The sequence below is a fragment of the Schistocerca americana genome, chromosome 3 (genome assembly GCF_021461395.2).
Source record: "Schistocerca americana isolate TAMUIC-IGC-003095 chromosome 3, iqSchAmer2.1, whole genome shotgun sequence".
Lineage (NCBI taxonomy): Eukaryota > Metazoa > Arthropoda > Insecta > Orthoptera > Acrididae > Schistocerca > Schistocerca americana.
In genome coordinates this window covers 688,708,029-688,725,184 of record NC_060121.1, presented here as the reverse complement: position 1 = coordinate 688,725,184, position 17,156 = coordinate 688,708,029, and the positions used below count along the sequence as shown (strand labels likewise).

General features: G+C 42.3%; 1 protein-coding gene across 1 annotated transcript in view; it reads right to left on the bottom strand.

Annotated features, from left to right (window-relative positions):
* Positions 1 to 322: 322 nt before the first annotated feature.
* LOC124606314 (juvenile hormone esterase-like) overlaps positions 323 to 17,156 on the bottom strand; it is a 136,851-nt gene continuing 120,017 nt past the window's right edge. Inside the window, exons 9-10 of the mRNA XM_047138296.1 lie at positions 14,808 to 14,943; positions 323 to 515 (exon numbers count right to left, since the gene is read on the bottom strand). Coding sequence (XP_046994252.1) covers positions 329 to 515; positions 14,808 to 14,943 — 323 coding nt within the window. The 3' untranslated portion in view covers positions 323 to 328. The remainder of the gene's footprint in view (positions 516 to 14,807; positions 14,944 to 17,156) is intronic.

Below are 17,156 nucleotides of genomic sequence, written 5' to 3'. Positions count from 1 at the left end.
CCCAACTGTCATTTCTATTATATCTCTAACATAATACAACTTGGATTGTATAGTTAGCCCAGCTCTAATTCCTGTCATATCTCTACGGTATTACAACTTGGGCCAAGTGGTCAGCGCATTTTATTTCGTCTGGCAAGTGAAACTCGAATTTAATGGTAATTAATATGCAATGACATCCCATTCCGTTTGAGAAACACACGAAGGGAATGTGGCATCCTTGGGGAATGTAAGAAATTTTCGAAATGACAAAGTTCGCTGTAAAACAAAGGACGTTTATTGAACTTCGATGTGAAAAATTAGTTGCCTATTTACTTAATTAACAATCAGGTCAGAGTTCTTGTTTTTCTACGTTTCTCTGAGGCACCCTACTGAGTGGAAGCGATCTCCAGAATTCCATTCGCTCTTCGAGTAGACCCCTCTTCGCTTCCAGCTTCTCGCCTATTTCCAGGTACTCCGGTTCAGTGTCTGAAGTCACTCTTGGCCAGTGTATCAGCTTGTCGTTCGGTGTTGGGTTTCTGCAAAATACATAAGAAAACAGCAATAGTTATTTTGCTCATCTGATGAACTGAAAGATTAAACTATAGCTCAGCTGTCCATGATGAGATAGTGTAAATATAAAAGTTTTGAAACTTGTGAAAATATCATTCAAAACTTGAAACTGAAAGGAGACGATAGCTATATAGAGCAGAGCAATAATGAGTACCACAGAGGAGATATGTCTGAACAAATACAGTCAGTTGTTTTAAATACACATTTATTCATGTCCTTTTCTTTTCGTCACCACCGTTCCGTGTTTCAGCGACGATAATCAGATGATTCGTATGTCTAATTTATGTTGGTATAGGGATGCCAGATTTCTAGTTTAGGCATCATCAGATCTCGTATAACATACTTCTGCGTTTTGGAACACATGCTGATGTGAATAGAGTCGAATAAATTTCAACAAATACCGCTTAAAATTAAATCTGACGTAAAAGGCAGATTATCAGTGAAGTGATCACCTGCACAGATTACTGAAATCGTCTAGAATACTAAAATCTGTTAAATCTTTCTTTAGAGACGTGTACCGTACCAATTCCTTGCTTCTTTAGTAGTGAAGGGTTGAAACTGACTCGTAAAAATGTCAGGCAGATGGCTATTAAAACTAGCTTTCAAAGACCTCCGAATATTTTTCACCTGAAGCGTTTCCAGTGTCCAAATTTCATATTGAAACTATATACAAGACACTAAATGTGCTGAGTTTCCAGATGAATTTCGCCTTCTTTAAATTAAAGGCATCTTCAATGGAATTCTCTTGACTAACATCTAGTTTTGTTCTTCCATTTATTAGTTATGGATTTGAAATCCATGGCCGAATATTTACGCAGACAAAATGTTTCTTACAGTAATTTTTTGTCTGTCCTGACATATTTCTCTGTTTCCTCTCTTGAAACAAATTATGAGTCCCAATACCCACGACATCACTCTTCCACTGCCTTAACGTAATGTCAAAATCTCTCTAATAAACATATTGTAACTATCGGCTCTTTCCCTTATTTTATTAGACATTAAACACTCTAAGTCTTATAAACACACACACACACACACACACACACACACACACACACACACACACACACACACACACACACACGGACAAGAACAAAGAAAGAAACAAAAACGGAATAGAAGATAGCTTGGCAATACTTCTATACACAAACAAGATGACAGATGTCAAGTGAATAAATAATTCATTCATTAAAAGTCATCACACTTGTGTTAACAACCTTATGTAGCAGGTAAGTAATCACTGACATGATTAACGTCATACAGCGCAGGCAAAACAAAGTTTGAAAATCAAAAATTTCAATGTGAATATACTATGAAATTTCTTAAACGAAGTGTACATCTTAGCGTAGTATGACTTGAAAGAAAACAAGTGAACTGGAAGGACAGGTAAAAAATAACTATAGGTAACATTTTATTTGTCTCAGATCGTAATTTACATATATAAGGAGACAACTGGATATTGTTTGAATAAAGTCTACTGAAGAGTCATGTAATATGAAGTGCTAAACGCATCTAGAAATTAAATAATAATACTGAATTTTTTGTATATCAGTTTTATCACGCAAGTAAAATTCTATTCTGTGCAGTGAATACCTGTAAGGAGGCTTTAAAATGACACTAGACTTATGAAGTTTATGGAACAGAATAGAAAACTTAAACGCATTGTAGATTGCACCGAATCTTTACATCTGACTGATGGCTTAAATAGGAGAAACTGGAGACCACCTTGTGCAAATTCCTGAAAGCGAGGCTCCGACAGTTTTGGTTAAGAAATGGGCTTGTAGCATTTCTTGAATATCGTATTTATCATAAGCAAGCGAATTATTAATCATTTAACCACGCGTCGTATTACTGGTGGATTTCCAGGCAGTTGGAAATCTACACTTCCATGTAACTTATGCATATACAACATGGAATAACTGGGTGAGAAAGTATCAGCGAGAATAGATAACTAATACGGTTTTAGAGAACCTAATATATTCGGTCAAGATGAAGCTTCGTTTGAAGGAGTCTCCTTCACAGTGTCACGGATCATTTTATTGGCTCACTTGAAAATTCTTCAACTTATTGGGAGGTCAGGTTCGATAACTCACTAATCACAGATAAAATGAGCATACATCCATTATTTGTTGCATGTATGACCACACGAAAAATGTAATTCCACGTGCAGTTTAATGATACATTTGAAAGGATATTCATTAAACCCTACAGCTTTTACTCTGTGACCCTAAGACTTTACAAAGAAGAGAGCAGCGTCACACTACTCAGAGACTTGCAATATACTATTGCCGACGACACATAATAGGTTGCACAAGTTTTCTGTGTCCTACATAAGGCGAGAACTGTAATATTAAAGGAACTATCGATGCCTTCACGATGGCATTTCTGTGTATCGTAAGCAAAGAGATGCGTGGTTCAACTGAACAATGCATAGTCCTTATCTCTGGAGATAAGAATTACGTTCTTTTGTGTACTTACGTTCTAATAAATCAACAAAACCCTCTGAAATCAGTCATTAAGATTCATATTCATTGTACATTATTTTTCAGACCTTCAGCTTCAAAAGGAAACATAAGTTTTAGTTTCTGCTCACATAATACTTTATTGTCCTTTACAGTTTAACAGTCATGCAGCAATACAACACTCTTGTAAGTAACTAAATAAATGAGGAACTTCTCAGAATTATGAAAATTCTCAAAATTATGAAACTTCTCAAAATTATGACTTCTTAACTGTTTTCTTTCTTTAATAGTGAAATTTTTCACAAAAGTTGATAATGATGATGAGAAACTCTCAGTTTTCTCCAGACGTTTTCGAGACGTTCCTATGAATGATGTATCTATTATAAGGGTCAGTGGGCTGCAATCTTTAATGATGGAGGATGACGAAGTGTGGAGCACAATGGTGAGAACCTGTCAGACGCCCTGGGTGTTAATGAGACAGCATTAGCGAATTATCCGTTTATTCGCTTTCGTTTTCCAACTGAATCACATTCTACTTGGTAGCAGGTAGGAGGGCGGCGATCACATCACACAGGGATGAAATACGCTGACGCATCCAGCTCAGCAGTCTCTGGAAGCCGCAGGCAAGGTCACGGCAGCTAATGCAGCAAGACTGGTGCCGTAGAGGATAGCTGAACCGGCTGTTGGTAGGCATTGCTCGTCCAGCGATGGCACCAACAGCTCTACGACGCTTTTTACTATCGCGCACTCTTTGACATCGAAGGAAATGTCCCAGTAACCTTGCAGCAGCCCTGCACAGGACAGCGACAGTGGTGCAGAGCTACATCATAACCTCTCCATCAGAGAAAGACTGTCGACGTCAGTGTCTACTCAAAGATGTAAGTAAGTTACGTGGCGGCAGCAGCTGGCGTTCCTTCCTCGTAGAGCGACAGTGTGATAGTGCGCCAAGCATCATCAGTTTGACCACCAGAGAGCCAGTGGTAGAAAGCTCCACGCCTTCAAATGAACGGAAGAGAGTTCAGTAGCTCACAGCAGCTAAGTCCAGCAGTCCTGGCTGACTGCAGCCTCGAAGGTAGCAGTCATCTGATGAAAGGCAGCCAGCACGTCATAGAGACTGCCTCGAACTGCAACAGAGATGTAGAAAATATCGAGAACTTGAATGTTTACAGTCGTCTGTCGGAAGCAATGAGTGAGGACAATTTGGCCTGATTTTCCAGGTTTTTCAGCTGTCTTCACCACACCTCTGCGTCTCAGCTCTGGCTTTCAGCTCTTCAGCTTAGTGCTTTCTGCAATGCCACTTGGCATCTGTAAGATTTACGTATCATTACGGCACCTTGCAGTGCTGCCAAAATGATGCTACGTTCCCATTACACCGAGGTCACATTGCGCGCCAAAATGATGTTACGTTCCCATCACATCGAGGTCACATTGCGGATCAGGCGATTCAGACATTTTGCTTGAGAGGCTTGTGGCAGTGGCGTCGGTTGTGTGTCGCGATATTGATCCACCGGCTCTCCCGTCTGTTTGTCATTCTGATTGCAACACTGATCTTAAACCTAACTTAATTTGGTTTGGCACGGACGGGGAAAAACTTCAAAAAATGTTACATTTGCCCAGTACATCTTTCTGGGCGCAACACCGTTATTCTTGCGGGAGTCACTACCATCCAGCTGTAACCCCAAGGGCTTTTCAACAGTAGTACATACCGAGAAAGTCTACGTTCACAGTCGTGTATGATCAGTTCTGATATATGGGGCCTCTTTTCTTTGTTATTGCTTAGATTTCTAATGACAAGCTTCCACCGACAGCAAAATGAATACCAGTTATTGTATGCTGCAACTCTTTCCCACAAGTAATACAACCCTGCTGTTGTGGAAAGACTACCAAGGAAAGCGAGATGAGTAAACCGATATCTTTTGTATGGAATATTCCGTCGGTACTTCCAGGAACACAGACATATTAAAAACTTAAATACACAATATTGATGTTCCACAGCAAATACTATGTATTTCAGTTTTTAATTCGATATCATAAAATCAGCAGATTCGTTCAGCACGTAACTAGAAGTGAGCGCGAATCGTACCTGACATTAGGTATAAATTCTGTCAGTTCGTCTTGCAGAGTCGTTGCAAGACACACAACAAAACTGTAGTTATATGAGTGAAGAAGACAGCACTGATTCGTGGGATATTATTCCTGCTGTTGAGTTCTGATGTTCAAATCTGTGTCTGTTGAAGCACTAGTTTTTATAGGGATGAGAGTGCTACATGCCCGGTGTAACGGCAAATTGAATTCCATTGCTTATTTTTTAATGGTTGAAGGTAGTCGCTTATTTGTGCACACAATATTCCTATTAGTGAACGTTGGAAACTTATTGCTTGCCATTTAACGCCTTTAGGCATGAAGCTACAGGCCAAAATTGTATGTTTCTTTTGAAGAACTCGTTTCAAGACAGTTGATATATTCTTCAAATACGGTGCACTTAAATACTGTATATTTGAGCCAGTTAACAAAGGGATGTAATAGCCTCCAATGACCGTCAGTAAAGTATGAACCCAGAAACATGAGTTTATTCCTACGATCACTTCCTTCAGCAAAGTCGCCTTTGTACTTAATAAAGAAATCGCTTTAATTTCCATAAAAAAGTAGCTGATGGTCTTCTTTCCATTACTTTTTACCACAAATAAATGATGAATTTACTGACAGCTGAAATATTGACCACAGAGTGAAGCATGCTGAGTATATCGGCACAAAATATCTGAATATACAATATTACAATAACGTACTCAAATCTAAAATGAGTTATTTAGAACAACACGTGTTATGAATGAAGCACTAAGATTATCACAGCCAAAAAATACACAATGAATTTCATTTATTCCGAAATTATTTAAAAACGTATTTGAAAAGTAGTTTCATAGATTTTCACTTCTTTCAGAGGAATATTCGCAAAACATTTATATCGACGACTGTGCTATGATTAACAAGCAAGCAATATTTAAATTTACGACCTAGTGAGTACCATAGAGAAGTGCTGAAAACTTGGTGTCTGCTGATATTTTTCTAGTATAAATGACGATACGTATTCTTGTGTGCAGCGTGGATGATATTTTCTTTCCTGAACCTGACCTAGAAGAGTCCGTGTCCACACACAGACGCCTCTAATACAATCGCTCGCAGCACGTTATGAAAATGCTTAGGACGGCAGCAGAAACCTTGAGCAGAGAAATGGAGTGCTAAGTCTTCTAATGCTAAACTTGCGTCAACGCTTTACTCAACACTCCTTTCACCCTAAATAAGAAACCGCTGAGTCGTATTTTTGTACATATGTACCTGCCACATAAAAACCGTATGCCGGACAAAAATTGCTTCCAGCTCCCATTGCACGAAACCGTTCCCAAATTCCGTACCGAAGCAGCGATCACCAGGTTGTAGTTGACCCATCTTGTTACACTGTTGGCCATCAAAGCTACATCAACAGGAGGAAAATTTACTTGCTGTGTGTCTGCAGCATGAAACGAACATGATAAAATTTTAATGGATTGGATGGTGGGCAGAGTGCGAGATTTAGTACACAACGGTCCGCCTCGGGCATGAACAATAGCTCTATGTCAGGGTTAAAGGGTCGTAGTGGCTACTAGTAGGGGGAAAAACTAAATACACTGCCCAGTCGAATTAATGTGAGCACCTGTCAAAAGCCTAAACAATTACCTTTTGCATAGCGAGACGTGGCCAACGGCCTTGTAGCAGTGGTAGCACCGGTTCCCGTCAGATCACCGAAGTTAAGCCCTGTCGGGCTGGACTAGCTCTTGGATGGGTGACCATCCTGTCTGCCGAGCGTTGTTGGCAAGCGGGGTGCACTCAACCTTTGTGAAGCAAACTGAGGAGCTACTTGATTGAGAAGTAGCGGCTGCGGTCTCGTAAACTGACAGACGGCAGGGAGTGCGGTGTGCTGATTACATGCCCTTCCATACCCGCATCCAGTGACACCTGTGGCTGAGGATGACACGGGGGCCGGTCGGTAAGTTGGTCCTTCCAAGACCTGTTCGGACGGAGTTTAGTTGCAGTTATAGCGATACGTGCAGGAAGAGGATCACTGGAGTTCTGGAAGGTACCAACAAGGATGTGGAGCTACGCCGTCTCTAGTGCTGTGGCCAGCCGCACTTGATTTCTCGTTTCAAGGTGTGAACAGCGCGATCGATGTGGCTCCAAATATCGTAGCTTGGATTTAAATTCTCGTGGTCTGGTGGCCAGGAGAGAACGGTGAACTCATCCTGGTGCTCTTGGAACCACATAAGTGCACTGCGACCTGTGTGACTCAACGCACTTTCCTGCTCGTAGATGTCATCGTCCTGAGGAAAAAACAAACTGCGTATAGGGGTGGACATCGTCCCTAAGGATACATGGATAATTGGGGTGACTCATTACGCCTTCCAAAGAGGACATCAGCAGAGGACATCAGCCAGGGAATGCCATGAAAGCGTTCCACAGACCATAACGCATGCCGTACACGACAACGGCCATCTGTCTGATGGAGCATGAAACGTGGATCATCTGAAAAGGCTACCTATCGTCACTCAGTGAACGTCCCGCTACGGTAGTGGCGTGCAAATTCCAGAGTTCATCGCTGATGAACAGTCAGCACGGGTGCTCGAAACAGCCGCCTGCTGCAGAAGCCCATTCGCAGCAACATTCGCCGAATGGTCGTTTAGGAGACATGTTGGAGGTCAGTTGCTGAACACTTGCGCGTCTATTCACCCGTACACATCTCTAAGACCGTCGTTCACCCGTGTCACTTGTGGCTCGTCGTGCCTCCGCGCCGGTATTGGGTAACGTCATTTTGCCAGGCACGATTTATTTTTATCATAGCGGCACGCGAATAGTTCACAAACTTCGCAGTTTCGGAAATACTTCCACTCTTGGCCCGAAAGCAAATGATCATGCGCTTTTGGAAGTGAGATGAATGGCTCCCTTTCCGGGTTACGGAGCCTGCACTGTTTTTCCGCGTCCCTCGAAACGCTACACCGTTAGTGTTGGTACCTGCCGTCTGTGTGTTGTTATTGCACGCTGACGTCGAAAATAAGCAGTGATCACGTTAATGGATTCTGCTGTGCATTTTCATTGGATGAAAGATATGGAGTAAGTGCTAACCACTGGAGAAACGAACATTATTTCGAGACTGATGAAGACAGAACGGGCAACAAGAAGTCTTGCGTTATCTTAATCAAAAGTAGCGTTATGGAGCACTCGAATATAGGGCAAATACATCTGCCTTAACACATCAGACATATAATGTCTTTCCAAGTTAATGACTTTGCGAACCAGGGATGAAGGTGGTGTGTAAAAATTGGCACTCCATCTGATCTCAAGTGCCGGATCCGGATATAGTGATGATGAATGCAGTCTGATGGCATTCATTCTGCACGGAACCTCCTCACATGCATATATGTCCATTTGGATGTTGTATAAGCAACGTATTTGAAAAGACGACGTGGCAGTAACCAAGTATCCAGTAATGTCATTGCCGCATTAGGGGAAACCAGTACAGTGTTTGCCGTGCTAACGTGACATCGTCGCACTGTCACTGTCGATGTTTGACTTGCTCCAAACAGGCCCATTTTCTGATTCAAAGAATGTGACGTGGCTGTACGACCTTGCACGTTTGAGCGAACAATATGTCGCGTAGGCGGTTGAGATCCTTAAAGGGGGTGGGACGTCAGACGGGCCGACTTGGAGCAGGAGAGTCACCACAGGACATTTTAATTTCTACTGTCTATAATTTTACAAATTAATTCATAAAACTTTGTCACCATGACCAGGAAGGATTGAGGACTCACAGTCATCGCAGTGGAGGTTCAAAAACGTAGCAAAATACCTTTTTTACACGTGAAATTTCATCAGTTTTTCACTTATTACTGGCTGCATTTGTTGCTATAGGTACACTTTTCTTCCTAAGTAAGAGAGATTCTTCAATGAATTTTTCATAGCCTACAAACAGTAGTTACAGGTGTATGAAACTCTAGAATTTTCCAAATCTATTAAAAAACTGTGGAAAAAATTGAGATAATTAACTATAAAACATGAGTTTTTTCTAAACATGAAGTTCAAAATGTAACAGTTCATTCATTTTTTCATATATTAAATAACTTCTAGAGTTTCATACACCTGTAACTATGGTTTGTATGCTGTGCAAAAGTCATCGAATAATCTCTCTTACTTAGGAAGAAAAGTGTACCTATAGCAACAAATGCAGCCAGTAGTAAGTGAAAAAATCATGAAATTTCACATGTAAAAAAATGTGTTTAGTTACGTTTTTGAGCTTCCACTGCTATCAGTATGAATCCTGAATCCTTCCTGGTCATGTTGTTAAAGTTTTATGAATTTATTTGTAGAAGTATAGACGGTGGAAATTAAAATGTCCTGTGGTGCCTCTCCTGTTCCAAGTCGGCCCGTTTGACGTCCTACCCCCCCCCCCCCTAAATGCCTTTCAATATTGTGGTATCGATAGTTCCGATGCCACAGCGTAGGTGCACGCTCGTAGGTTGGCCCTACAAGAGCGGACGAACTACGCCGACCACAGCGCCCTCTGGCCGACGCTGTGGAGCTCAACTAGCGCCGCTCTATTTTCAGCCCAGTTGCTCAAGAGCAGACGACCTAGCAACTTAGCTTCTACTTGTCGGGGTGGGAGGGAGGGGGGGGCTAGCCATAATAGACTCTGTCTTTGTAACTTCTAGTAACTGTTAGCTTTGATACATGAATGGCTTCGCACCTACGTGCTCATCTGTACCAGTAAAGGTGCTTTAACTTTACTTGCAGTACCGAAGTGCTTTACCTCACCTGCTCCTACTCGCTCCTTTCATTCGGCCTATTTTGCAGATCTCAGGAGCAGACCCACAGGACGTCTTCCAGGCGGGATACAAAAAATATGACCCACCTGAATCCATCGATTCCATACTCGCATGACAGTTGTAGGATACAGTCCAAGGCGACAAGCAATATAAGCAATATCGCAGTCTCCACAGCACACAATTCAGACACTGTCGAATTCCGTCACATTTCTCCTTCATATCGTATGACAAGCAAACAGAATATAAATGTGTAAACGTAGGCTTCCGCGGCCGTTGTCACAGTCAATAAAATTCTTCTGGGTTTGAGGCCGCATTGTCATCCGTAAAATTCCAACGTTTCGGCGACTGTTGCAAGGCGCCTTCCTCAGGGTGTATTGCAGTTGGCAATACACCATGAGGAAGGCGCCTTGCAACAGTCGCCGAAAAGTCGGAATTTTTACAGATGACAATGCGGCCTCAAACCCAGAAGAATTTTATTGACAGAATACAAATGTCATTCCTGAATGAGAAGTCTAACGCATTATCTATCCTGATACAGAGAATACAGACGGTGTATTTACTACACGGTCGAGATACTTTAATATGACGAGCGCCTATGTTCGACGTCACGTTCAATAACCACTCACGGACGACAGGTGGAAACACTAGCAGTAAAGGGTATATTAAGGGTGTTGGGGTGGGGGGTGGGGGGAGGGGCGATTTGTCTGACGTCCAAAAGGGCATGGTCACTGGCTTCTGGACCAAGGGCGGAATAATTTCCGAAACGACTAATTTCTTAAACTTATCGCTTGCGGCCGTGGTTAAAGAATACCGTGCATGGCGAAACGGCGCTGTCCAAAACAGATGCCGAGGCAGCTGTGGTGAACCACGAGCCACAGATGACAGGGGTAAACGACGGTTGCCGAGATGTGTATAGGCAAATAGCGTGCAACTGTTGAGCAAATGGCCACCTTGTTGATTCAAGGGGCTCCCAATGACCGTTCAGCGAGTATTGCTGTGTGCAGGTCTCAGCAGCAGGAGTCTGGTTCACGCACACATGCTGAATGTTGTTCATAGGCGAGGAAGTTTGGAATTTGGGCGCAAATACTACAACTGGACGTCCATGGAGTGGCCTTTTGAGATGAATTACGTTTTATGCTCCATCGGATAGACGGCTGTTCGCGTGTACGCCGTGAAACGTATGAAACCAAACACCTGCAGGAATGATAGGAAGGGTTCAAGCTAGAGGGCATTCCCTGGGTGATTTCGTCATGCTGGAAGGCACAATGGATCAACACAAATCTGACTATCTATAGCGATCATGTCCACCGCTACATGCAATCTTGCTTTTCCTCGGTACGACGGCATCTACCACCAAAGCAGTGCAACGTGTCACACAGTTCAGTGTGTGGTCCAAAGAGCCATGAAACCCCGTATTTAAACCTAATCGAGAACCTGTGGGACCGCCTCCATGGGCTGTTCGCACCATGGGTTTAACATCTACATCTACATCCATACTCCGCAAGCCACCTGACGGTGTGTGGCGGAGGGTACCTTGAGTACCTCTTTCGGTTCTCCCTTCTATTCCTGTCTCGTATTGTTCGTGGAAAGAAGAATTGTCGGTATACCTCTGTGTGGGCTCTAATCTCCCTTATTTTATCCTCATGATCTCTTCGCGAGATATACGTAGGAGGGAGCAATATACTGCTTCACTCCTCGGTGAAGGTATGTTCTCGAAACTTCAACAAAAGCCCGTACCGAGCTACTGAGCGTCTCTCCTGCAGATTCTTCCACTGGAGATTATCTATCATCTCCGTAACGCTTTCGCGATTACTAAATGATCCTGTAACGAAGCGCGCTGCTCTCCGTTGGATCTTCTCTATCTCTTCTATCAACCCTATCTGGTACGGATCCCACACTGCTGAGCAGTAGTCAAGCAGTGGGCGAAAAGCGTACTGTAACCTACTCTCTTTGTTTTCGGATTGCATTTCCTTAGGATTCTTCCAATGAATCTCAATCTGGCATCTGCTTTACCGATGATCAACTTTATATGATCATTCCATTTTAAATCACTCCTAATGCGTACTCCCAGATAATTTATGGAATTAACTGCTTCCAGTTGCTGACCTGCTATATTGTAGCTAAATGATAAGGGATCTTTCTTTCTGTGTATTCGCAGCACATTACACTTGTCTACATTGAGATTCAATTGCCATTGCCTGCACCATGCGTCAATTCGCAGCAGATTGTCCTGCATTTCAGTACAATTTTCCATTGTTACGACCTCTCGATATACCACAGCATCATCCGCAAAAAGCCTCAGTGAACTTCCGATGTCATCCACAAGGTCATTTATGTATATTGTGAATAGCAACGGTCCTACGACACTCCCCTGCGGCACACCTGAAATCACTCTTACTTCAGAAGACTTTCTCTCCATTGAGAATGACATGCTGCGTTCTGTTATCTAGGAACTCTCCAATAGTTTAGTCAGTTTATAATAGTTGAAACTTCCTGACAGATTAAAACTGTGTGCCGCACCGAGACTCCAACTCGGGACCTTTGCCTTTCGCGGGCAAGTGCTCTACCAAGCAAGCTACCCAAGTACGACTCACAACTAATCTTCACAGCTTCAATTCTGCCAGTATCTCGTCGCCTACCTTCCAAACTTCACAGAAGCTCTTCTGCGAACCTTGCAGAACTATCACTCCTGGAAGAAAGGATATTGCGGAGACATGGCTTAGGCACAGCCTAGGGGATGTTTCCAGAATGCGATTTTCACTCTGCAGCGGAGTATGCACTGATGTGAAACTTCTTGACAGATTAAAACTGTGTGCCGGACCGAGACTCGAACTTGGAGTCTTTGCCTTTCGCGGGCAAGTGCTCTACCAATTGAAGCTGTTAGGACGGGTCGTGAGTCGTACTTGGGTAGCTCAGTTGGTAGAGCACTTGCCCGCGAAAGGCAGAAGTCCCGGGTTCGAGTCTCGGTCCGGCACAAAGTTTTAATCTGTCAGGAAGTTTCACATCAGCGCACATTCCGCTGCAGAGTGAAAATCTCATTCTGGACCTATAGCAGTTGGCCACGGCACTGGAGTCGGCTTGGCGCACTACCTTGCTGGACCTCGCTGACTCACTTACTGCACGTCTCGCAGTGGCCCGTTCTTCAAATGGTGGTTATTCAGGCTTTTAATAGGTTGCCACATTAATGTGATTGGGCAGTGCTCATACTTCGTGTGGTTGTGCTGAAAACCTGATCATATGCATATCCAAGTATTTAGTACACTTCACGCCAATTTGACGTTTATAGTATGATGCCTCCATTGTGTTGCCATGTTAATGACCTGCAAAGTATTTCTGCAATCATCATCCGAGCAACCACAACAGTACTCAACAAGCCTGAGTCACGTCTCCATTAATCCTTTTGGCTTCACTGGTCATAAACTCCCGACTGCGAGGCTATGAAGCCTACAACAGGATTCTGAGAAGGTGCGCCACAACTTGAGTCTTTTTGTTTTTTTCTATTCCAAGTTGTTGAGAGTGGAGCGTGATGACAATGGTTCAAGAAAACGCTGAGTGTGCGGAATGGATTTTTCAGACCCAACTGGACATACAGGTTAAAGGGATTTCCAACACGATATAGGAAGCACGCACTCTCGTGGACATCGATACACCTGCGGTACAGGAATCTTATGCAGACAGGATGCGCTGCCGTGAATCAGCATACTGGACGACCTGGAACAAGTGAAGCCGGCACAGAATGGATACGGTTGCCTTTTCAGTATTCACCGTAGATGTCTGTTTAGAGGGCGCCGTGGGCGCTGACATCCTTGCTGTTGAGCGCCCGGAAACTCCAAACACACAACTACCCCGAAGGGTTTCGCAAGAGATGTGAATCCCTAGGCGATGGTGCACCGTGTCCTTCGGAAACGGTTACAAATGTATCTATACCGACTGCAACCGTTGCACGTATTCAAGCCATGTGACAAGTCACAACGCATGGAATGCGCTGTGGACGACCTTCATCGTTTAGAAACTTTCTGATTAATCTCTCATTTTCTGACGGATCAACATTATCCGTGTGTGACAAGGTGTAAAAATACCATTTTCGCTTCTGGAACCAACCAACCTGCATACTGTGATGCCAGGGATACGTGAAAGCCCGAAAGCGAATGTGTGGTGTTTTTTGATACCTGGTCGCGTTGTGTGATCTTTTTTCTCTAAAAACGGTTAATTCTAACAGTTATTTTCAATGCTAGAGCTATTTGCGTTACTACAACTGTCTGACAGCCAAGACACAGTCGTTTTCCAACAAAACGGTGCACTATCACGTTGGGCTCAGTTTGTGCGAGATGTTGTAGACCAGATGTTTCCAAATCGATGGATTGGCAGGGGTGGTCCAATTCCCTGGCCTCATAGGTCGCCTAACATTACACTGCTGGACTTCTTTGTATGAGGGTATGCCAAGTACAGAGTCTACCAATCGCCTGGCAACCACATCAGTGATTTAAAGAACCGAATCACTGCTGTCATTAACAAAGTTGATGCTGGTATATTGCACCGAGTCTGGATAGAGCTTCATTTCAGACTGGATATTGAGCGTGCCACCAAAGGCGCACTTGTTGAAACTGACTGGAAGGTATAAAAAATTTCTGAGACAGTGTGTCACTTAAGTCAGACATGGTGTGAGTATCTTAATCAGTTTGGATTCTATAATATAAGTTGTAACACACCTTTTGAGATACCTTGTATTGTATTCCAGTCTTACATCATTAAAATCCAGGTAATCCTCGTATATTCCGAGACCAAGTCTCTATACCTTTGCCAGCTACGTGCTCTGCCAAAAGTCATTCTGACCCAAGTAAATCTTTCACTTCCATCGGCCCTCATTTGTATGTCGTAGTCAGTCCGATTTCTTTTGAGGAAACATATTTTCTACTAAACGTTACGTTAAGTCATAACGATTACTTACCCAGTTTTTGCAAAATTCGTCCAGAGTTTGGTCATGGCCTTTACTACTTCCATATCCTTCGCTGGCCTCTCGCCAGGTATTGCATAGTAAGAGTTGTTCGAAAAGAGGTACAGCAAATCATCTCCATGAGCAACACCTGCAACATTTGTGCACCAGCTTGTCACAACTCTTCAGTGTACGAAAAAGAACAGAATTTATTTCCATAAAAATGCATATAAGTAGGCTATACAATTGGCATCTGCAAGTGATGTAAGGAATTTCTGTTTTCACAATGTTTCCGACGTTCTTCGCATAATTTGAACCTATAACAAAACGTGTGTGATCTTTTCCTTACTTTATCATTGAAATTGACAGTAACGGGAAGGATGCCTATTTCACAGATGGAATTCATATGTTAGCATATGCAGATGCATCATGATATTTGTGGAGTCTGAGGCCTAACTGGTGGAGACACTGTTGACCCAGATTACAACGTAAGCATACGGGAATCAGAAGTCGCAAGCCAGCGATGATGGTGCCTTGCAGAGAAGCATTGAAGAACGCTCCACTGGAAGGTCGAGTTCGAGATTTTCCAGGGTGTGAGATATACAAAAACGATAAAAATTTAAATTTGGAATTTGGAAGTCAAACAATGGATTATAAACGCATCAAAATTTCTTTCAGTGTGAAACAGATTGTGCTCTCACACAATAACACCAGAAAAACTTCAAAAACAGCATCTGATGCAATAACGGTTACAACGATGCTGCAAGGAACAATCCTTGGTTACCAAAACATTTCAGCGTAACATCTTGAAGACTGAAAGGGAACGCATGGCCAAGAACTATCGGATGTGATACGAGAACTTAAGACAAAAAGTTTTCGATGAGCTCGTCAAAGGTCTCTCATGCCTGAAAAACTTCAACCAGACCTGTCAGGACGGAAAAGTTTCGTAGAATGCGGAAGGGATGGTTGGATTAAGCCATAAAAGTCTTTTAAGGCTGTGTGGGGTCTGAGATGATTGAACGGAAAAATACAGTATCACAGGAGGCACGCTGTGAAGTCGGTACACTATCTTCACGGTCGATAAACATCTTTACTTAATTATGTTCGCAGTGAGGAGAAAATGTATCAAGTTTACGCAAACATGTTTGTACATTTGACCACAGTAATATTTCATAGCTAGTTGTTCTGAATTACAGCAAGAAAGTTACTGACTCAAATATTTTGCGAAGAACTGCTATAGCAATTGGGCACACCTACTCTGTTTACTATTGTACCGCTCTGCTACCTCGGGCGCCGTTAACCACATTTGAAGCGTTTATACATTAAGCGAAAATTTAGTAAATCAGAGTCTGTTTGTTATGTACCACTTGTTTCATCTTTTAATGTAAATACAATGAAGATCATCAGTTTATTCGGAATGTTGTAACTTTCACATCTTTGCATGATGAACAAACGAGCGGACACAGGATCTGGTTTCCAGGTTGCATTAGAGCGTGGGCAAGCAAGTAGGTAACGACCTAGTCGAAACGCAGCGTTGGTCCTTAGTAGTAGTTGTTGAATCGTGGAGAGTGGGTGTTACATCGTGGCGGAATGAGCAGCTTGAATAGTGGATGAGCAGCACGGACATTTTTATTTGAGCTGTTCCATGGATTGTAATCTGAGCATGAAAAATGATTTTTAAGATGATAGTATAAAGATACTGCACTTCGGGAAAGGTAACTTATTTTGAGTTTGTTAGCTGCAAGCGCGAATTCAGTAATTGTTGCTGTTCAAAATTTCATTGTGTGCAGTAATACGTACATGTTGGTAATTCGGGAGAACTATCAATCGTGTCTTCAGTTTTCTAATTAGTCTACCCTTATTTAAATTATTTAAATAGTATGCCTGTTGTGTTAGGAATCCAGTACAACAAATTTTTGTAGTAAAAATATTTTTTTGAAATCTGAATCATGTTATATGACAATGTGGAGAGAGCCAATGCTGATTGTTCATTTTAGTTTGAGTTTAAAGGACTGAATATAATTTCAAAATACTTCCTTTTCTCACTTACAAATATTTCCAAAATAAATTCCCACTGTTCAAAGAAAAATATGGTTTGGTACAATTTGCAGTAATTAATAATTTCAAAAAGACAATCAGAAACTAATTTGCTAAAACAGGACCTTAAAAGAAATGAGATGAGATGGCAAACAGCGGAGCAGTGATTTATTTCAGCTCATCATCTATGCAGCCAGAGCATAGTCAAGGAATCGTTTTCAATTAGTGAAATTTCATGTAAATTCAACAGATGCGATTTTATAATAGGGCTTATTTAAATTACGTAACAGTTAATCATTCTGAGTATTCTTCTGAATCATTCTTTTA